Source organism: Gopherus flavomarginatus, chromosome 2 (genome assembly GCF_025201925.1).
Source record: "Gopherus flavomarginatus isolate rGopFla2 chromosome 2, rGopFla2.mat.asm, whole genome shotgun sequence".
Lineage (NCBI taxonomy): Eukaryota > Metazoa > Chordata > Testudines > Testudinidae > Gopherus > Gopherus flavomarginatus.
In genome coordinates, this window is record NC_066618.1 from 254,810,051 (window position 1) to 254,833,404 (window position 23,354).

At 45.0% G+C, this 23,354-nt stretch overlaps 2 protein-coding genes across 4 annotated transcripts in view; one reads left to right on the forward strand and one right to left on the reverse strand.

Moving 5' to 3' along the window:
* NECAB1 (N-terminal EF-hand calcium binding protein 1) overlaps positions 1–1,899 on the forward strand; it is a 126,818-nt gene extending 124,919 nt beyond the window's left edge. For both annotated transcript variants that reach the window (XM_050941079.1, XM_050941080.1), the window contains one exon: positions 1,517–1,899. In XM_050941079.1, coding sequence (XP_050797036.1) covers positions 1,517–1,545 — 29 coding nt within the window. In that variant the 3' untranslated portion in view covers positions 1,546–1,899. The remainder of the gene's footprint in view (positions 1–1,516) is intronic.
* C2H8orf88 (chromosome 2 C8orf88 homolog) overlaps positions 1–23,354 on the reverse strand; it is a 49,328-nt gene that overhangs the window by 8,363 nt on the left and 17,611 nt on the right. The window contains exons 4-5 of one of the 2 annotated variants that reach the window (XM_050941440.1): positions 21,817–21,923; positions 13,167–13,244 (exon numbers count right to left, since the gene is read on the reverse strand). In XM_050941440.1, the coding sequence (XP_050797397.1) occupies positions 13,176–13,244; positions 21,817–21,923 (176 nt within the window). In that variant the 3' untranslated portion in view covers positions 13,167–13,175. Of the gene's footprint in view, positions 1–13,166; positions 13,245–21,816; positions 21,924–23,354 lie in introns of those variants that run through there. The other variant, XM_050941439.1, reaches the window with a different exon arrangement.

Genomic DNA, 23,354 nt, shown 5'->3' on the forward strand with positions numbered 1-23,354 from the left:
TTCCAGCTGAGTTGACCAACAAGGAGATGAACTGACTTCTTCAAAGTCACATACTGAATCTGTGATGCAATAAAGATTACAAGTCTTCTCTTCTATGAGTAATCCAGTTCACGTCAATAGGAATATACTCACCAGGATAAGGACTACTCACAAGAGTGAGGGGTTTTGCAGGAGTGATATCTGGGATCCTTCTTGCAACAGTAGCCAGTGGAGTCAGTACATTCTGATCACTGTCATTTGACAGGGGTATAACCCTTTTGAAACCTTGACCCATGTCATGTAACTGGGTATTAATGGGAGATGAGTGACCAGGCCCACTTGCTCCAGGTTGCCATGAACTACTTAGTACTAACTTTGATGTATTCTTCTTACCCTACATTGAAAAGGGCAGAACTCCCAGCACAATTGGAGCACTTTTTGCAACAAGACTGACACTCATGTACCTGACTTTGATGTTCATAAAGCAGGAGTCTGGCCTCAGCACTGGCTCAGTAAAGATCAATGCTTCATGATGCATTCACAGTGCTCCACCTCATTGCCCATACAATTCCAGCTGCTTAAGTGAGCGCAGAGAGATGCAAGCTGCTATTTGGACTCAGGTGGACCAGAGGAATCTGCTGATTCCAAATACATTTTCACTACAGAGAAGTACAAAGGCAGTGAATCTACAAGAGAGGATCCAGTTCTTATGGAAATAGTCCAAGACCACTGATTTTGATTTAACATTGAGACAGGAATCTGCAGGAATCACAACTGAGAGTTTCCTGGGCCAGGTACTTTTGCCCAATGAGGCTGTTGTTCCTTACACCCTATTTTAGATCAGCTGATGAAGAAGGTGGACAGACACCTCACTCAGTTACCCTTGCTTTGAAGGCTATTGCGAAAGAATACATCTTCCCCAAGGTCAATCACCAGTTATGTCCCCCATCCTCCATGCAAGAGCCTTGCAGTGGAGATGACCATAGCTAGAGGGAAGACCTACTATGTTACTGGTACCATACACCTGGATGCTGAGCTGTGGGATTGGGATTCATTTGGACAAATTGTTTACCAAACCACTGCTGCAGTCTTAAGCATTATACAAAACTGGACTTTCATGGCCAAAGTTGGGTGGATCTAAGAAAAGAAGCCTCCATTCTGATCAATTTCCTTCTCCAAGGCAAATATTGGGAATTTAAGAAGCTAGAGTACAAAGGTGTAAACTGTTGCACTAAATGCTCTCTCTCCCTCCTCCACTGTTCCGCTCAGCTCCTCCACCAACTTCTCCTGGACTACCACTCTCCTCCCCTGATTAAGCAAGTTCTGTCCTAGAAAATGCACATCTCCAATTATCTTTGGTGGGAATTGAACACAGAAAGAACAGTTTAATACTATTTCTTTAGACTAGCAGAGGAACAGATTATAGATGATCTATTTAGGGTTTCAAGAAAGGGTATGGGGGAGAAGGGAAGAAGAAAGAGGAATACTGTAAAAATAAAATAAAGATTGGTCAGTAAATATTTTTTTTCCTTTTCAGCTTCATGGTGGGTCCTGAACAACAACTAGAAGCTTTCATTGTGGGTCCAAGTAATGGTAAATGTTATATTTGCATTCAAACAGCATCCATACACCAGTCGATAGGTGCTACAGCTAATGGACTGTGATGAAACATTGTTTATCACATGCACAATCTTTTCCATTTTAAAATATGGAAAAATTATGTACGTGTTATATTCTCTCCTTGTGACTATTTTGGTGAACCATTTTTACAAGCTTACGTAAGGACACTTATGGCCCTGTTAAACTGCTAGATCTGTGTGTGTGTGCACGCACGTGCGTGCTCAAGCCAGCAAAATTATTGTACAGAAATATGTCTCATAAAAATGGTCAGTGTATGTGAGTGTTAAGTACTGGTTTTGACTGCTTTTATCTTTATGTTAATAAATAGTTACTCCAAGCTTCCACATTGTCTTCTTTTCAAAGAAAATGGTATAAATGTTAACATTCCTATTTTCATGAGTTTCTGATTTTCTCTTTTAAATAGAAGTCACCAGGCTATGCGGTGTATTCTGTGCTAGCAACTCTCTCTGCTAGCACAGAACCTCATACATGTATATATTATGTCATTCAGAAGAGCAAAGGGCTGCTGCCGTCCCAGCAGGATTAACAGAATCAGAGAAAGGTAGGGACACGGGGAGCTCAGTGGAGGAGATGGAGAAGAGGCAGGGGGACAGGGCGGGGATTTGAGGAAGGGGTTGGAATATGGGCAGGGAGGGGACAGAGTTAGGGCATGGACTTTGGGGAAGGGGTGGGAAGAGGCGGGGCAGGGAAGACACTCTTAGCTGAATCAGCAAAATATAACCCACCTCTGGCCTTGCTGCTGCCAGCTCCCACACTCATGCTCTAGGGAGGAGGGCAGGTGGGCTCTCATAGTTGCTGTTTAAGGCAGTGTTACAGTCACTCTGGCTCTGGGGGTGGGGATGTCTGCTGCATTGATTTCAATGAGCTGTTTCCACAGTTCTCTGGAGTCTACCCGAGTCGAACTGCCCAAGCTTGACAAACAGCATTGCAGTGCCTTGCTCCCAGCCAAGCTATTGAGCCTGCTCTTCCTACATCCCCAATCCTCCCCTCTAGCTATACCCTGACTCACACCAATCCTCGGCCAGCCCCTTCGCCACTCTTCAAATCTCTTCTCCCTCAAGGGAGGGCCAAACACACCTGCCACTCAAATCCGTCCCCATTGATCCCATGCACAGTGTGAAATGCTGCAGGAGAAGGGAGCAGGGAAAGCAGCAGTACTCAGTCACTGGGAAAAGCCATTTTCCTTTAACACTGGGAGGGAGGGAAAGGGAAGGTGAATCAGAGAGAAATATCACAGGGTGGGAGGGACTTTTAATAGCATACGATATTACTCTTCATTTTTTACTATACTTTTGTATCATTGTCTGAAAAGGTCAACGTACTAGTCCTCATGTGGCTCTTGTGGGGATTTGAGTTTGAGATCCCTGACCTAGCCAGTTATTCCCCATTATGTAGCTGTCCATTTGATTTTTCCTTTCTAAGTGAAGTGTGCTGCAATTATCTTTATTTAATTTAATCTTGTTGAATTCAGACCAATTATCCAATTTGTCAAGGTCATTTTGAATTTTAATCTGGTCTCCCAACATGCTTGCAACCCCTCCCAGCTTGATGCCATCTGCAAATTTTGCAAGCACTTTCTTCACTCCATTGTCCAAGTCATTAATGAAAATACTGAATAGCAACAGTATCAGGACTACCCCTTCAGGACCCCACTAGCTATACCCTCCTACTTTGACAGCAAACCCTTGATAACTATTTTTAGTAGGATCTTTCAACCAAGTGTGGACCCACCTTATAGTAATTTCACCTAGGCCATATTTCCCTAGTTTGCTTATGAGACTGTCATGAGAAACTATGATTAAAGCCTTACTAAAATCAAGCTATATCACAGCTCCTGATTCTCTCCTACCTCCAGGCCAGTAACCCTGTCAACAAAGGGAATTAGCTGGTTTGGCATGATTTTCTCTTGACAAATCCATGTTGGTTATTGCTTATAATTAGGACGGTCAAGCAATTAAAAAATTAATGACAATCGCATGATTAGTAGCACTGTTAAACAACAGACTACTATTTATTTAAATATTTTTGGATGTTTTCAAATATATTGATTTAAATATAAAGAAGTTTGTCTACATTTCCAGGAGATAATGCTGCCCGATTCTTGCTCACAATGTCACTGAAAGTGAGAACAGGTGTTTACATGGCACTGATCTGGCCAGCATAGCAAGATATTTACATGCCAGATGCTCTAAAGATTCATGTGTCCCTTCATGTGTCAACAACCATTCCAGGGTACATGCATCCATGCTGATGACGGGTTCTACTCAATAACAATGCAAAGCAGTGCAGACCAACGCATGTTCATTTTCATCATCTGAGTCAGATGCCACCAGCAAAAGGTTGATTTCCTTTTTGGTGGTTCAGGTTCTGTAGGTTTCTGCACTGGAGTGTTGCTCTTTTAAGACTTCTAAAAGCATGCTCCATACCTCATCCCTCTCAGATTTTGAAAGGCACTTCAGACTCTTAAACCTTGGGTTGAATGCCATAGCTATCTTAATCTCACATTGGTACCTTCTTACATTTTGTGAAATGTGCAGTGAAAGTGTTCTTAAAATGAACAACATGTGCTGGGTTATCATCTGAGACTGCTATAACATGAAATATATGGCAGAATGCGGGTAAAACAGAGCAGGAGACCTACAATTCTCCCCCAAGAAGTTCAGTTACAAATTTAATCAACGCATTATTTTTTTAATGAGCATTATCAGCATGGAAGTATGTCCTCTTGAATGGTGGCCAAAGCATGAAGGGACATACAAATGTGTAGCATATCTGGCAAGTATATACCTTGCAAAGCTGACTACAAAAGTTCTATGCAAATGCCTGTTCTGACTTTCTGGTGACATTGTACATAAGAAGAGGGCAGCATTATCTTTTGTAAATGTAAACAAACTTGTTTGTCTTGGCAATTGGCTGAACAAAAAGTAGGACTGAGTGGACTTGTATCCTCTGAAGTATTATGTTGTTTTGGTTTTGAGTTCAGTTATATAACCCCAAAAAAATAATCTACATTTGTAAATTGCACTTTCACAACAAAGAGATTGCACTACAGTACTTGTATGAGGTGAACTGAAAAATACTATTTCTTTTATAATTTTTACAGTGAAAATATTTTTAATTCAAAAGAATATAAACTTGGATTTCAATTACAACACAGAATACAATATATATGAAAATGTAGAAAAACATCCAAAATATTTAATACATTTCAATTGGTATTTTATTAACAGTACAATTAAAACTGCGATTAATCATGATTCATTTTGAGTTAATCGCACAAGTTAACTGTGATTAATCAACAGCCCTAATTAAAATAGTATTATCCTCTAGGTGCTTACAAAGATTGTTTAATAATTTGTTCCAGTATCTTTCCAGATACCAAAGTTAGGCTGACTGTCTATAATTCCCTGAGTCCTCCTTGTTTCCCTTTTTAAAGATAGGTATTACGTTTATCCTTCACCAGTCCTGTGGACCTCATCCATCCACCATGAGTTCTTGGACATAATTGCTAATTGTTCCAAGATTGCTTCAACTGGTTCCTTAAGTACCTGATGATGAAATTCCTCAGGCCCTGTCAACTTGAATACATCCATCTTATCAAAATATTCTGTAACCTATTCCTTCTCTATTTTGGCTTGTGTTCCTTCACCCTTCTTGTTAATATTATCTGATCACCACTAGCCTTTTTAGTTAAGGCAAACAAAATAGACATGAATACCTCAGCCTTCTTGATGTCATCAGTTATTAGCTCCTTCCCCACTAAGTAAAGGACATACTCTTATGTGTCTTTCTCTTCATCCTAATGTATTTAAAGAACCTCCTCTAAGTGCCTTTTATGTGTCTTGCTAGGTGTAATTCATTTTGTGCTTTAGCCTTTCTGATTCTTTCCCTACACACTTATGATATTCTTTTGTACTCCTTTGTGACAATTCATCCATGTTTACAAAAGAGCAGGACTCCTCCCACCAAGTACGACAATAGCGACAGTCAGAGCCCATGGCGAAGCTTTGCAGACTCCACTAACAATGTTTGCTGGGGAAACTTTGTTTATAGTTTATAATTTTGTTTGAGAGAAGTGGTGTAGTAGGGAATGTTCTTTCCCTTCCCCTCTTGAGCAAAGACGACAGGACACTATGGGATATGCACTCTCCCCCCCCCCCCCCAACAGTTTAGGGTTCAAAAGATGTCCTATCTCTCCAGAGAAAGTTGGGGCCTAAACCCATTTCCCAAGCCAGTCATGGGCTAGGAATATTTTGCACGAGAGCCTGAAGCTAAGCATCTACAGAAAAAGAGTAAACTCCAGAGCCTAGAGGCACGCTAACAAATGGAAACAGTACTACTGCTCTTAGCAGTCAGCCCCTGGAGCATGAGCAATATAACTGAGAGGCATGGGGCAGCTATTGGCCTTTCACATAAACTTGGGTGTTTTGGAGGTAATTCTAGCCTCAGCTGTGGGGTGATCCCAAAAATTCTCAGTGGGGAGGGGAGAGAGAAAATGTGCAATATTTCAGAGAAATGTTATGTGCCTGCTATTTGTATTGGGACTGGATACAAGTAAAGCTGTATGTTACTTTCACAGTATTCATCAAGTCTTATTTGGGTTCAAACAATGCAGTCCCTTAAGTCAGATATGAAATATTAATAAGGACAGTGTACCTCTACATAATTCTACAGCTGCTAAAGAAAAGGGGAGTTGAGGGAGTCAGCCCAAAACCATTGAAAATAAGCTGAACAAGTATTTAGACAACATTTGAAGATGTAGAAAAAGACAGTTACTCATCTTTCTAACTGTTGTTCTTCGAGATGTGTTGCTCATATCCATTCCAATTAGGTGTGCGCACGCCGCATGCACATTTGTCGGAAACTTTTTACCCTAGCAACACTCGGTGGGCCAGCAGGTCGCCCCCTGGAGTGGCGCCGGTATGGCGCCCGATATATACCCCTGCTGGCCCGCCCGCTCCTCAGTTCCTTCTTGCTGGCTACTCCGACAGAGGGGAAGGAGGGTGGGTGTGGAATGGATATGAACAACACATCTCGAAGAACAACAGTTACAAAGGTGAGTAACCGTCTTTTCTTCGAGTGCTTGCTCATATCCATTCCAATTAGGTGATTCCCAAGCCTTACCTAGGCGGTGGGGTCGGAGCGAGACGTAGCAGACTGTAAAACCGCTGCGCCAAAAGTGGCATCGTCTCTAGCTTGCTGGACCAGCGCATATAGTGTGATGCGAAGGTGTGTACAGAAGACCATGTGGCCGCACGGCAGATTTCCTGTATGGGGACGTGAGCCAAAAACGCGGCCGACGAAGCTTGGGCCCTGGTAGAATGGGCAGTAAGGGTCCCCGTTGGCACACGGGCCAAGTCATAGCATGCCCTGATGCAGGACGTGACCCAGGATGCGATACGCTGGGAGGAGATTGCCATGCCTCTCATTCGTTCTGCTACTGCCACAAACAACTGTGATGAACGTCGGAAGGGTTTAGTTCTCTCAATGTAGAACGCGAGAGCCCTTCGGACATCCAAGGAGTGGAGCTGTTGCTCTCTTCGGGGTGAATGTGGCTTTGGGTAAAAGACTGGCAGGAAGACGTCTTGGTTAATATGGAAGGCGGAGACGACCTTAGGGAGGAACGCTGGGTGCGGTTGCAGCTGTACCTTGTCCTTATGGAACACCGTATACGGAGGAAAGAATCCTGTGGCACCTTATAGACTAACAGACGTTTTGGAGCATGAGCTTTCGTGGGTGAATACCCACTTCCTCAGATGCATGCATGAGGCCCCACCCTCACTGCATGCATCTGAGGAAGTGGGTATTCACCCACGAAAGCTCATGCTCCAAAACGTCTGTTAGTCTATAAGGTGCCACAGGATTCTTTGCTGCTTTTACAGATCCAGACTAACATGGCTACCCCTCTGATACGGTATACGAAGGGTTCACGGTCAGAGCCTGAAGCTCTGAGACTCGCTGGGCCGACGTAATAGCGACTAGGAAGGCCACCTTCCAGGACAGGTACAGCAGCGAGCATGTGGCTAAGGGTTCGAAGGGGGGCGCCATGAGCCTGGTCAGGACAAGGTTCAGGTCCCAAGTAGGGGCAGGCCATTTGACCTGAGGGTATAGTCGCTCCAGGCCCTTGATAAATCTTGACACCATCGGGTGAGAAAACACGGACTTGCCAGCCTCGCCTGGATGGAAGGTGGATATAGCCGCGAGGTGGACGCGCAAAGAGGAGATCGCCAAGCCCTGCTGCTTGAGAGACCACACGTAGTCCAAAATGGTGGGGACTAGCACGGCGAGTGGGTCGTGGCCGTGCTGGCTACACCAGCAGCAGAAGCGTTTCCACTTCGCTAGGTAGGTTGAACGCGTGGAAGGCTTCCTGCTGCCCAACAACACTTGCTGTACTGCATCAGAACAGCGCAACTCGGACTGGCTTAGCCAGCCAGGAGCCATGCAGGCAGATGGAGGGACTGTAGATGCGGATGGCGCATCCTGCCGAAGTCCTGTGTGATCAGGTCCGGCCAAAGAGGTAGGGCAATCGGATTCGCCAGGAACAGATCGAGCAGCATGGTGTACCAAGGCTGCCGCGGCCACGCCGGAGCGATCAGGATGAGGCAGGCGTTGTCTCTCCGGACCTTGATCAGGACTCGGTGGACGAGAGGGAAGGGTGGAAAGGCGTAGCAAAGACGACCCATCCACGGCATAAGGAACGCGTCCGACAGTGCGCCCGGGGAGCGACCCTGTAGAGAGCAGAACACCTGGCATTTCCTGTTCAATCTGGAGGCGAACAGATCTATCTGGGGAAACCCCCACCTCTGGAAAACGACATAGAGGACGTCCGGACGGATGGACCATTCGTGGGACAGGAAGGATCTGCTCAAGTGATCCGCAAGGGTGTTCCACACTCCTGGGAGAAAGGAGGCCACTAGATGAATAGAGTGGGCTATGCAAAAGTCCCACAGATGTATTGCTTCCTGACACAGCGGGGAGGACCGGGTCCTGCCCTGCTTGTTGATGTAATACATGGCCGTTGTGTTGTCCGTGAATACCGCAACACAACGGCCGTGCAAATGGCGTTGGAATGTCTGGCATGCTAGGCGAACTGCCCGTAGCTCCCGCACATTGATGTGAAGAGTCAACTCTCTCTGTGACCATAGACCCTGTGTACGCAGGGTCCCCAGGTGCGCACCCCAGCCTAGCGATGACGCGTCCGTTGTCAGGGACATTGAGGGCTGAGGGGCGTGAAACGGTAGGCCCGCACACACTTGGGAGGGCGTTGTCCACCAGTCTAGGGAACTTAGAACAATCGGTGGAATCGTTACGATTGTGTCTATGGCATCCCTGCCTGGTCGATAGACCGACGCGAGCCAGGTCTGCAGCGGGCGCATGCGGAGTCTTGCATGTCTGGTGACGAAGGTGCATGCGGCCATGTGCCCCAGGAGAGCGAGGCACGTTCGAGCAGACGTGGTCGGGAAGGCCTGCAGGCTTGTGACCATGGACACTATGGCTTGGAATCGGTGCCGGGGGAGGCTGGCCATCGCGAGGTTGGAGTCTAGCACTGCCCCGATGAACTCTATGCTCCGTGTAGGCACCAGAGTGGACTTGTCCGGGTTGATGGTCAGACCTAGGCTCGCAAACAGCTCCCTGATGACGGTGACGTGCCCGGTCACCTGCGCCTCAGACGTGCCTCGAATGAGCCAGTCATTGAGGTAAGGGAAGACATGGATACGACGGTGGCGCAGGGCAGCGGCGACGACCGCCATACACTTGGTGAACACCCGGGGGGCCGAGGAGAGCCCAAAGGGGAGGACCGTGAACTGGTAGTGGTCCTGATTTACCACAAAGCGAAGATACCGCCTGTGCGGGGGAAAGATCGCAATGTGGAAGTATGCGTCCTTCATGTCGAGAGCAGCGTACCAATCTCCGGGATCCAAGGAGGGACTGATGGTTCCTAAGGTTACCATGCGGACCTTGAACTTTTTGATGAATTTGTTCAGTCCTTGCAGGTCCAGGATGGGTCTAAGGCCCCCTTTTGACTTGGGGATTAAGAAGTACCGGGAATAAAACCCCTTGCCCCTTAGCTCCCTTGGCACCTCCTCTATAGCTCCAATGAGCAGGAGCTTGTGAACCTCCTGGACGATCAGTTGCTCGTGAGAGGGGTCCCTGAAGAGGGACGAGGAGGGAGGATGGGAGGGAGGTGGAGAAACAAACTGAAGATGGTAACCAAACTGCACCGTGCGCAGGACCCAACGATCCGAGGTTAGCTGGGACCATGACGGCAGGAAGGGGCGGAGGCGGTTGAGGAAATGAAGTGGATCCAGGGAAGGGATTGGTAAGCTGCTCTCGGGCGCACCTTCAAAAGTTTGTCTTGGGTCCCTGCGGTGGCTTGTCGGACCCGGAAGTATTACCCCTTTGAGGACCTGGTTGACGTCTACGGTTCGGCCGACCTCGCCTCCGGTTGAAATCTTGTCTGGGGCGAGGCGGGGGGTAAGTGCGCTGATGGTAGGGGTGGAATGGCCTTGTCTGAGTCTGGGGCATGTGCATTCCCAGTGACCGCATGATGACTCAGTTATCCTTCAGGCTCTGGGATCTGTCTTCTCAGAGAAAAGGCCCTGCCCATCGAATGGCAGGTCCTGAATCGTGTACTGTAGCTCCGGTGGTAGTCCGGAAGACTGCAGCCATGATATACGGCGCATGGCTACGCCCGATGCCAGTGTTCTTGCTGCCGAATCTGCGGCATCCAAAGACGCTTGTAGGGAGGTCCTGGCGACCCTCCTGCCCTCTTCCAGGAGAGATGAAAATTCCTGGCGTGAGTCCTGGGGAAGCAGCTCCGTAAATTTGCCGAAAGCCTCCCAGGTGTTGTGGCTGTAGCGACTCAGGAGGGCTTGCTGGTTCGCCACACGGAGCTGAAGGCCTCCCACGGAGTAAACCTTGCGGCCCAGTAAGTCTATGCGCCTGGCTTCCCTGGATTTTGGCGCAGGAGCTTCTTGGCCGTGGCGTTCCCGCTCATTGACTGACTGTACCACCAAGGAGCAGGGTGTACATAGAGGTACTCATACTCCTTGGATGGTACCATATACTTCCTTTCCACTCCGCGGGCAGTGGGTGGAATGGAGGCCGGAGACTGCCAGATGGTATCCGCCTTCGCCTGGATCGACTTGATGAAGGGGAGGGCTACCCTGGTCGGTGCCTCCGCAGAAAGGATGCTCACCACCGGGTCCTCCACTTCTGGGACTTCCTCGATAGGGAGGTTTATGTTCTGGGCAACTCACTTCAGAAGGTCCTGGTGTGCCGGAGATCAATCGGCGGGGGAAGATTGATGAAGATGTGCCCGCTACTGCCTCATCTGGGGAACGAGGAAGAAGACACCCCAGGGAGGAGTGGTTCCTGAACTGAAGCCTCGTCCAGAGGGACCTCCACTTCCCAAGCATCCTGCTGCGCCAGGGGATCCATAGGGTCTTCCTCCAAACTTGAGGGGGGGGGCCGGCTGACCGTGGCCTCCGGTGCTCGATGCTCCGATTGGCGGGAGCGAGCGGGGCCCGAAGGTTCGCCCTGGGCTTGGTGGTATGCCCAGGGCGTCCAGAAGGACCATTGTGGTGGTCCCTGGTCTGGGTGGGCCTGCACATCTGAACCCCCGTAAGAGGCGCTGTCCATTCGGGAAGAAGCGGACGAGTGCCTTGAAGGCCATGGAGGAGCTGTCGATGACTGCGTCAGGCCTCTGCGCACCCCGACGTCGCCGCGCGGTGCCGGCGAGCGGTACCGGGAATCATGGTGGTCCCTTGATCTGTACCGGGACCTGCTACCAGCTCGGTGTCAGGAGGTCGACCGGTGCCGTCCGCTGCCGTGCCGGGATTGGCTGCAGTAGGAACGTCGGTGCCATGATCTAGACCGGTGCCGAGAGTAGTACGACGGCGACCGGGATCCTGAACGGTGCCGCGAGTACGACCGGTGCCACAGGTAGCGGTCTCGGGACTGCGAGCGGCGTTTGGATCTCGAACGGCGTCGCTGAGAGTGGTCCCTCGATCTGGAACGGGACCGATGCCCAGTAGTGCCCAGGGAATGCGGCCGCACCATGGCGGGCTTGCCCATCGATTGGAGAACCCGCACCGGTGGTGCCGGGGGTTGGGGCAGCTCGGGCTCTGTCATGGCGATGAGGTCGCATGCAACAGAGAAGGTCTCCGGCGTGGAGGGCGCGACGAGCTCAACCGCTGTTCTCACAGGGGAGCTGAGATGCACCGGACTCAATGGTCCCTGAGGAGCCGGAGTCGACGGTGCGATGACGCTCAGTGCCGTGGCGGATGACGGTGCCGGGCGGTCAGGTTTGGAGGCACGCTCCGACTGCGGTGCAGTTGTAGGCACCGCAGGAGCCCTGTGCTTCTTGCTCCTCGGGGAGAGGGAGCGGTGCCGGCTAGGGTGCCGGGCTGGTGCCGAGCGGGAAGTCGAAGCCTTTGCCGGTGCCGGGCGGTCCGGAGCAGAGGTGCCACTTGGCCCCGGTGCCGGAGTCGGTGCCGACGGTGGGGGAGTCAGCGCTGCCTCCATCAGGATCTGCTTCAGGCGACTGTCCCGCTCCTTCGTTCGGGGCTTGAACGCCTTGCAGATCCGGCACTTGTCCACGAGGTGGGACTCGCCTAGGCACCTCAGGCAGGAGTCATGCGGATCTCCTGTTGGCATCGGCCGATGACAAGCCGCACAAGGCTTAAAGCCGGGTGAACCGGGCATGGGCCCCGGCACCGCGAGGAGGAAAAGGGGCGAATCCTCTGTATAACTATCTACAACTACACTTAACTAACTTTATAACTACAACTATTACTATAATAACAGAACTATATACACTAAACTGCAAAAGAGTGAAACGCTAGGGAGGTGGAGAACGGCTAGCCGTGCTCCACAGTTCCAACGACCGACATGGGCGGTAAGAAGGAACTGAGGAGCGGGCGGGCCAGCAGGGGTATATATCGGGCGCCATACCGGCGCCACTCCAGGGGGCGACCTGCTGGCCCACCGAGTGTTGCTAGGGTAAAAAGTCTCCGACGAACGTGCACGCAGCGCGCGCACACCTAATTGGAATGGATATGAGCAAGCACTCGAAGAAGAAGGTTTATTTCTTTTAGAAAACTGACGTACAAGTTGACAAGTCTGTTTTAATTTGCCAGAAGCTGTGAATTGGCCATGGGGGATGGATCACTTGATGATTACCTGTTCTGTTCATTCCCTCTGGAGCACTTGACATTATCTACTGTCAGAACACAGGATACTGGGCTAGATGGACCTTTGGCCTGACCCAGTATGGCTGTTCTTATGTATCCCACGTGCAAGTCTGCCACTGAAGCTGAAAACCCATACATACAATAGAACAGCAACTCTAACTAGTGAAGTTTAATTTTCATATTCAACAGTAATTTCTTGTATACATGTAACAGTAATATCTTGAAGTTTAGAATTCCAGAAATCAGTGGAAGTTACATACCTAAACCAAGCCAACTTAGTGTTAGAAACCATAGGTGGAATTTTCATGAGTAATTTGAATTGGAGCGTGTCCCCCATTGAATGTCACTGGGACTTGTGTCTTAAGTAAGGCTGGCCAGAAGACATTTCCATTTCATAAAAACTTGAGGTTTTGAAATGATTTCGTTCTGCTGTATAGGAAAAACAGAGTGATAGAATGTACCCCAGAATAGCCAAAAGTTCAGTGTTCGAGACATACATATGAGGAGTCGGAAACCCCCATTCAAGTCCAGGCTTTGCCCAGGTTAGGCCCTGTTTCAAGTCTGTGGTCCCCTACCTATCCACCAGGATGCCCTAACCATCAGCCTGATGGCCATCCTGGTGTATGTCTCTCCGGTTTTGAGAAGAAATTCCTTCTGGAGCTGGGAATTCCTTCCAATGAGTGTTTATTGAAACCAATACTTTTCTAATGAATCATTTTCCAAGTTTAAAGAAGTCAAGACTCCTGACATATATTTAGGCATATATCAAAACTTTTCAAACCCAACCACATCCCACACTTTGCAAACTTCCTGCTGATCTCTCACCCTAATATGGATTTAATGTAAAACTTTTTTTGCTTTTAAATATTCAGGGAAAGGGACATTTAAAACAAGACAGATACTAAACACTGAGGTGTTCTCATCCATTCACATCCAATATTCTACACTAGTTAAAAACAGGCATCGGAAACAAGAAAAAGCAGCTGTAGGACACTTTGTACCTGACGACTTTAAAACATCTACATCTTTAAAATATGAATGCTCTTTCATGGAGGCTTTTTTCCTCAAAGACTTTTTAGTAGTAATTTCATGTTTCTGGCTTGAGCTGTTTTGTCAGATAAAGTTTCAGCTGTATTTTGTTTTGGGTAGAGAGGGTTGGGAATGCAGCTAAGAAAGTATGTTGCACAATTTGGGATGGATTACACACAAGAAAGTAGTTCTTCAATCAAGGTACTTCAGCATTAAACTTAAGCCAGCATTTGGGATATCAACATCTTGTGGAAATATTTTTGAGATGTATGATAATTTTACAAGAAAAATATGCTCTCATTAAAACCATCTGTCCTTCCCTTCTGCATGTTTAAAACCAATTGCTAGGAAAATAGATGGAAGTAAAATGTAGACCGCCTTTTCCACCTGCAGTACAATTTCAAGTCTATTACAGAACGTGTCAGTACTGACTGAATTACTTAGCCAGGTACAGATTATTGGTAGCCAGTATTAACTACAGCAATTAACAAATGGTCTGGTTTCCTATTTTGATAGAGTTGGTTTGCTCATCCTTAGCTTTAATTAGTACATTTAACAATATGCTTTCAGGTTAGTGAGAAAAATTTCCTTTTTGGCCAAACAAAGGCAGGCCATGTCACTACTGGGATGAAAAATCCACAGGCCTTCAGGAAGTGATGTCAGTCAAGTGGATGGCTGTGTTACCAATAATCTGATGCTCTGATATTGTGCTTTTGGGCACATAACATGTCATTTAAGGGTGATGTATAGGGAACATCTTTTCACACAACTGTGCTCTCTACATTCTGGTTCAAATTGTCTCCATGAAGTTTCAGGTTTTTTTGTTACTTTCTTATGGATAAGGTAATCTGTTCTAGAATTGAATAAGTCAAATGCCAGAGATAGAAACATTCTAGTAAATCAAGTAATCAGTCTTCCTGCCACTGCAAAATTATTCCCCATTTACTAATGATATAGCCAATCACTAATCCACAATTGATAACATTTAAGGAATCTCAGCACTAAAAGAGTTTGAAATAGAAGGGATAAGAATAAAACTGAAATTGCCTTCAGCATTAGCTGTAGAGTTGCTACTGGGAAGAACATACCTGTAATCGCCAATTATAGTTGAACTATTTCAGTCTTTTGTAAATTTAAGGCTTTCAAACTGATGTACTGTGTGCTTCAAATATAAGTGTACAAACAGATTGGACTCACAAAATATTTTAATTGACACACATAAGGGACATTAAAGAATTACAATGATTGTCTGAAACCGCTGCTGTATGTATAGAAACAAAGATGACAAACACCAAGAGAAAATCCAGGACTTTTTTGACAACCTTATTTTGTATAGTTTAGAAAATATTAAGACAACTGAAAAGCTAATCACATCTTTAACAAATCTAACTTTGCCAAGTTTTAGTACTATTGCTCTATCTAATCCTTCCTCTGGTTCAATTTCTAGTTCAAATTTATCCTTTGCTAGAAAAAAAATGATGCTAGAAAAATCCAATTTCAGGAGTAAAAGGATTAATTTCAGCTTTATTGCAATTCTGAGTACAGAACCTATTACAAGTAGCTAGACCAAAATTTTTGTATTATGCTTGAAGTTAGTCAATTTAGAGAGCTATATTTGCTTATGTAAGCAATACTGTACATTATTAACTAAAAGACTTTGAGGCTTCTTTTCATTATACAATCCTTATTTAAGGAAACAGCTACAAGACTTTCACTAGCATGCACTTCCGATAAGGATTCTTGCAATTTTTCATTGTCACCACTTCCCATTTTCATTTTGGAAAAATCAGTACCATTGGATGACACTAGTTAGTATTGCAGTTCCTGAAATCCACTGCCCTATAGGCAGCTCCCCTGTACAGTCAACCATCGTTTGGGTGGATATTCCAGTTTTATGGAAACTGTGCTGCCTTTCAATGAAACTAAAATGTCAAGATATTAAACATCATCTTGAAAGAAACTAGTAGTATAGCCACAGAATGCAAGTGGTCACTGAGCGTCAATGTGAATTACTGAAAAGCAATCTGTCAATTTCAAAATTCAAGAATTAATATACTAACATCTAAGTCATGTTTGAGAATTACTAGTAATTGTGTTTCTGTTCCATTATTACAGCTAATGAAAATCTGAATATTGCAAACAAAATCTGAGTCAGAAATACTGGTTTAAAGTTGGTGGTTCTACAAATCTTGAAGTTGATTCAGTGAACCTGAGTTTGCCAGTGCTGAAAACACTTCTTGCTTTTGATAATTAAACAAACAAATTTACATCCATTGTAACTTGTTTACATTCTATTGGCATTCTTGACTAATGACCAGGTTTTTTTTCCCCCTCATTTGTTTTTTTAAAGTATTTAAGCACCTAGATGCTTCTGTAAATTCCACTAAGCACTTATCTGCATCTTAAGGCACCTAAATACCTTTAAAAATCTGGCCCTTAATCCACTTTATTGTTAGCTGTCCAAAAGATGGATTTCTTATCTTCAAAAGGACCTGTCATTTCTTACATAAGGCAATAAAATATTTTTTTCCTGTAAGACAAACAGACCCAAAAAATTACTTCAGAGTTTGAAATGTCATTTAAATTACACATAGCAAGTTAAATCTCGTTGAAACGTAACAAAAAGTATTCCTAATGAGATATGTATACTAAACATATAAGATTGTAAGAGATTATACGAAGAATTACAAGTTAATTAAATGCCTCAAATTGCAGCCTAAATTTTTAAAAGCAACTTGTCATTGTAAACCCAATCTGAGGTACCTTAATGGAACCCAATTATCAAGAAGTGCCAAGCACTCACCCTCTAAAAATAAGGTCTCTTTAAAAAGACTTCATCAAGATGAAGACTCAAAAATGTCTAGTCACCTGAAAATTTAGACCAGTATTCAACAACACTTGAGGATCCTATTTTAGAACATTTCCAAACTGCTGCTCAACAGCTACCTCAGAAGGTGCTTACCACCAATTACTGATGCATGAAAGCCTGCAAATGGTAGAAACCAGAGGTGCTGACTTCCTGTTCCCAGGGGAGTGCTCAGCCCCTGTTCTGCCTCAGGCCCCACCCCCACTCCACTCCTTTCTCCAAACCCCCTTCCTGCCCCATTCTGCCCCCTCCCCCAGCATCGCCTGCATGCCGCTGAACAGCTGATCGCAGCAGGCAGGAGAAGCTGGGAGGGAGGGAGAGGAGCTGATCAGCGGGGCCCACCAGGGGCAGGAAGACTGGGGGAGGGGGAGAGGAAGGAGGAGGAGCTGATCCAAGGGGCTGCTGGTGGAAAATAGATTCAATTAATCTCTATTTCCCTATGTTAAGTTCTCCTCACACCTTCTATGAGTCATCTTAATTATCACTTCAAAAGGTGGTTTTTTTCCTCCTGCTGATGATAGCTCATCTCAGTTGATTAGACTCTTCCTGTTGGTATGCATACTTCCACCTTTTCATGTTCTCTGTATGTATAAATATCTCCTGTCTGTGTGTTCCATTCTATGCATCCATGGAAGTGAGCTGTAGCTCACGAAAGCTCATGCTGAAATAAATTTGTTAGTCTCTAAGGTGCCACAAGTACTCCTGTTCTTTTTGTGAAGTAGAGTCTTACTGAAATGGACTTTGCAGAAGGAAGAAAGAATATCTGTAACACATCTGGCAAGTGTGTGAAGTCATAACATCACCACTAGAAGTCTGGCATACACATCACCACCTACTCTTGCATTGTTTCATAAAACCTCCTGTTGAAGTAGAGCAAAAATCTTCAGTCACATGCAATAAGCATTTACACTTGAGACAGCTGCTATCATTGACAAAAGATGCCCTTGAGTTTAGGGTAACATCCTCACTAATAAGGGTCAGTAATATCCCTGTTACTAACATGGAACAGAATCAGAACACACTCACAGCTTTTCATCCATATGTTAAAACTGGTACTTGCCTATACAAGAATTGTAGTGGATCTATACAATTAACATAGCCAAGAAAGCGGTAGGTAAAGATTTCTATCACTTTTCAGGAGTCCCTTTTAAGATCTAAGTACTCTTTTTGAAGAATTACACTGAGTACTTTAGATTACAAACAATACTAAGGCCTTCGAGATATATTCAGCACATGCAAACCTAAATAAACTTGATCTGTAAGCAGTCTCCTTTCCACCTTGCATCTCCATTGTTTGCACTATTGTGCATTGTTCCACAGCTAAACTTAGGCCTGATGATGCAAGGAGCTCTGTATCAGCAGATCCCGCACATGGGTGGATCCTACTGACTTCAATAGAGCTTCTTGCTAGGGTACATGCTTCATACAGAGCTCCTTGAAGGATCATCGTCTTTAGGTACATCAGCAATTTGGACAGCTTTTTATATAGCTCGCCTGGTACTGTGTATTAGCAGAATTTTTTGGCAAGACACTAAAGCATGCACACAAAGTTTGTTTCATTTTTGGAAATAAGATTACATTATTTTTCTGAGCAATCTGGTAATCCGTGTTGATTGAGGAATGTTAAGTTAATTTACTCAGCAGAAAATACTACAGTTAAGTTTGAAGCAGTTTTTGCAATAACTTATACCTGTTAACTTTAAAAGATGCAGGCAAAGAACTTTGTTCTGTCCAAAATGGACAAAATCTTTGAGTAAACTTCCACTAGTCAAAGAGTGGCTGAAAGTAGTTAGAATTCTATTCCAAAGACAGATAGCTGTAGCAGACCACAATTCTTGAATACAGGCTCCCAAAAGGAATCTTCCATGTTCGAGTCTGAGCAGCTTGCTCCAGCAGAATGTACTGCACACTCTCCTGAAGTAAAAACATAGTGCCCCTGATGTTCAATTATTTTCTAGTAAGAAGCTGGAAATGCATTTCTCCATTGTGTGTGTAGTTTAAAGAGATGTAGAGCCAACAACTGAAGGGATGTGAGTAAGTGATACGCCACAGCTAAATATATGTTGACCAAAAATGGCTATAGGTAAATAGTCTCCTCCTGAAAGAAATTCTGAGAGAAATCTCTACGCGTAGATTAGAAAGTTCCAGGGATCAGTCTACAATTAAGTAGCATCACAAAATTATCAATGGAAAAAACAAACCAGTTGCAGTAGAGAGGAATCAATATTTACTTTTTTAAGGTGCATAAGTCTTGTTTTTAAAATAGAGGAATAACAAAACTTAAATATAGAAACCACAGGTGCTGACTTTTATTTTTCCTGGGGGGTGCTCCATCCCTGCTCCACCCAGAGACCCTGCTCCCACTCCACCCCTTCCCCCAAGGCCCTGCCCTTGCCCCACCTCTTCCAGCCTCTCTGCCCTCTCCCCCAAGGCCCTCCACCTGCTGCTCTCCACGCTCCCATGAGCACCTCCCGCCAGCTGCCAAACAGCCAGCCCCAGGGCCCCCCGAACAGCTGTGGCTTGTAGGTGCTGAGCAGTCCCCTTCCCCCCTACCCATCAGTGATTGAACCCCGGAGCACCCACGGAGTAAGCGCCAACGATAGAAACTTAAGAGAAACCATTCAGAAATAAACCAGGGTACTAGATTGTTGGATTCCCCTGCCCTGGGTGCAGGTTCCCCAACACCAACAAATGAAGCCTTAAGCTTGTCTTCAAGACAAAAAGTAAGTACGTAAAAGTGTACATGGAACTCACTGCTGTTCCACAAGTCTCCTGACCAGAAGCAGACCAGAGATTGGCTGCAAAAGCAGGCATTCCTTCTGATTAGATAAGCAGTGAAGTTGCAGTCTACTAGGTTGTAGCAAAAAAAAAAATGCACGTAGTCATTTATACACTATTTTCTTGGATACAAAACCCAGCCCACTGGGTACGGATTTCAGAAGAAAAATTCCAAGTGGATCTCCTGGAGATAGACATGTGGACCAAGTAAAATAAAAGACTGAGTTCTATAACCTCTGAAGAAATCCAAAGATGTCTCCATTTCCCTGAGGAATTTTGTTTAAATTGTCACTACGGTAAACAGCAGCCAGAAAGTGTCCCTGTGAGAGATCTGAGTTCACAAAAAGAGGGGGACCCTCCCATCAATCTGTCAGGATTACAATGGTCATAAGACAGGGCTTTAATGCTTCAAACCCTACAAAAACCCAGGTGTTGATGAGAAACTGGTCTACCTTAAATAGGTCAAAAAACAAAATAGCTGCCTAATATACTTTAAGAAGGGTCTTATATACTTGATTACAAGAGAAAGACAAGCAGCTTGCTTGTAAATGGATGGAGAATATTCTTGCAGAACACAGCCTGCTGTACAGTGCTGGGAAACTCATGCCAAGAAACTTGACAGAATTTTCACCCCTGGTTACCAGCAAGCTTCACAAGCTTTATTCTCTAGAGACATTAGCAGGAAGAGGGATCCTAGGCTTGCTGACAGAAGTGCCCCGATTCTGGAGTGATATGAGCAAAACTCAGTTCACTAACACAACATCCCACAGACAGAGCCGCAAGATTCTAATGCACCTCCAGATGAGGGCTCCTAGCCAAGTGTGTCTGTTTTCAGCTTATCTCACTGTCACATCAATAAAGGCAGCATTAGCTGGATCCTAGGCTGTCTCCATATAGAGAAAGTTCCTAAAAGTAACCAGTCTCTTCAACAATGAAAGCTCTCAGTACAGCATTGCAGATAGGTTTTTGTAGAGGTAAATCCAGATGTATGCAATCAGGTGATGTTGAACTGTGTCCAGAGAAGTCCAGCTATAGAACTCTCCACCACCAAATATAACAAAAAAACTCCAACAAGCCAGTATTAAGAGCTTGAGTCCCGGAGTTTATCAGTCTGTGTCTTGACAGTATGCAGAAATTGTTGCGTGTTCTTTGCTGACTGGAAGATGATTGATACTTGCCTCTGAACCACAAGAGAAGTCATCTCCACATTCTTAAAAAATACCCCATTGTAGTACTGGATGGTTTCTTAAATAGAATGGCCACAGCATTCTCTAGGGAGGATGTGAAAAATCCATTCCTCCTCTATTGTAGCACAAATTCATTTGGCATCCAGAGAGTTTCCCCAGCTCCTGGTATCAAGGTGGCACTCCCTGATGTCCTGCTCATCACCCACTTCTTCCCCAACAGGCACAGAATGAGCTGAATTTATGCAGGAATACTGACCATTAGAGCAGAGCGGGTGTTAATTTATGGGTTTAATGCTAAGGGAATGCGTACTTGTTCTACACTCCAACAAGGTGGTATATTGAGGCATTAAGGCTATGTCAGAGGTAGGTATTATTACTATTAATATTATTATTTAAAGGTGTTGGATACCTTGAGAAAGATGGTCTATCCTGATTTGTACAAGACTTTCTTCTTGAATGCCATTTATACCAGTTGAAGGTGGCATTTGTTCCTTGTATCTGAGGATACCAAGAAAAAGTTTTGGTTCTTAAACCCTGGACTCATTCTCACAAAAACATGGCCAATTCATTGTTTGTAAATGAGGAAAGCATTTGTAATGAAAAGTTTGCTCCAGGCCAAAAATGGAGAGAGAGAAATATTCAGTACAAGTAAATAATGACTACAGAAAAATATTTGGGAGCTGAGAAATCCCCAAATCACAACCCTTTTAGATCAAACTTGGGTCATGCAAGTTTAAGACTGTTTTTTTTTTTAAGTTGCCAACGGCAAGAAGAGATTAGTTAAAGTATACCACACCAGACTGAAGATATATTTGATACCTATTAAGAAGGAAAGCTGACGCAACATAGCTAAGAAGCCAAGCACAGTACATTTAAACAAGGTTAAGACCTGAGCCATTGTTAAGAGGCAACAAAGGAACTGACAGCTGGAAGCACTATGGAGCACCGTAGTTATTCTGTCATGATAAAATGCCAATCCAACTGGGGACTCAGGGTGCTACAGTAAAAATGTTATAACTCCATCATGTACCTCTGCAAACAGATTTTTTTTAAAGTTAAACTTTGCTCAATCAACACTGACAGTTGGCAACCTGCAAGACTGCTTTTCACTGCTTGGTTTAAATTGCAAGAATACACTTACTGGTTTTTCAAGTACAATAGGATGATCAGGAAGAAATTCCGGCTTCTTCTGAGAGAGCAAAACACTTGAAAGCTTCAAGAGGAAATCTCTGCTGTATTTAATTCTTTCTGCAAACACAGGATTATACACCAACAGATTACTATAAAGTTATTTGTTAAACTGTGATATTTACAAAGCAGCTTAAATGCTGTCATTTCCCAATTTTTGAGTGCTTGACTTTTCTAAGAGCTTTTTGTGTGAAAAGGGTGCACTTTGTGTGCATGTGCAATATACACCTACTCTTAAAAGAGTGGTTTTGGAAGGACTAGCTGCTTCAGGTCATTACTAGTGAACTACGAAGTATTTCATGTATAGATCACCAGTTGAATCCAATACCGCTCAGAAGAATTTGAAGTTACTGCTAAAAATGGATGTTTCAGGGTTCCTATATACAATGAATTTGGTGGGTCTTAGTTCCAGATCCTACACCAAACTCCCATAATTTGCACTAACTAGCACATTGTGCAGAGACATCCAGAACAAGCCATAGAGACTGATCTACCTGTTAATGCTAAGGGAAATTCCTCCAGATTAGTATTAAGACATGCTCTCAGGGCAGTATGTGTAATAAGCTTTCCCTGCAGATAAACTGAGGGTATCAGGGCAACCAAGCTGATGCCTTAAACCAGCATGAATTTAAGAGATGAACTTACATGCAACCTTGCAAACAGGTAAGTTGTAATGAGCTAGTTCACATGAGTGTAATGCATGAAGCTGCACAAATCTTGATAGCTATGCTTAGGGCTTGTCTAACTGGGATTTTGTTTTGTGCTGTTATGGCTACACTAAATTGCATTGGTGCAAATTTACCACATCTGTGCTAGTCAGCTATTGCACCAATATAGCTATACCATATAAGCCTTAAACCCAAACATGCCTCCCAATGGAGTTTTTCTGTAGTTATAGCAAGGTCAGATGACACTACCAGAATTTTAAGTTTGCTGTACTACTTCTACATCAAAGTAGCAAGGTTCCAAAAGCCTGTCTCCTTCACATAGCCCAATCCACATATGGGAGAAAAGCATCAACTCTAAGCAAAGACTGCTATCTGGAACAAGCATATGTACCTTTTAAGAGTTCACATTTTCCCTGTTACCTTGGAAGCTGGTAATTCAAACATTGATCTACATATAAACAAAATACTCCTGAGGGCATTCTGTGCCCAAAAAAAAAAAAAAAAATTCTGCACATTTTGTCAAATAAACGTGGAGGCTCCAGCATAGCATTGGGGAGCACAGGCCACTGGCTGCACCGAGATAGGAGATCACTGTGCAGCTTCCTCCAGGACACGGACTCAGTGGTGAGGCTGCACCCAACACAGCGCAAGAACCAGGCCTGCGCCAATAATACCCCAGGGCCCTGCCTCTCCATGCCAGGTGCACCAGGTGTGGGCAGATAGGATCCAAGTGTGGAGGGGCTTAGTGTGGGGGGATCCAGGAGTGGGTTAAGAGGGTTCTGTGTGGGGCAATCTGGGTGCAGGTGGCTCAATGGGAGATCCA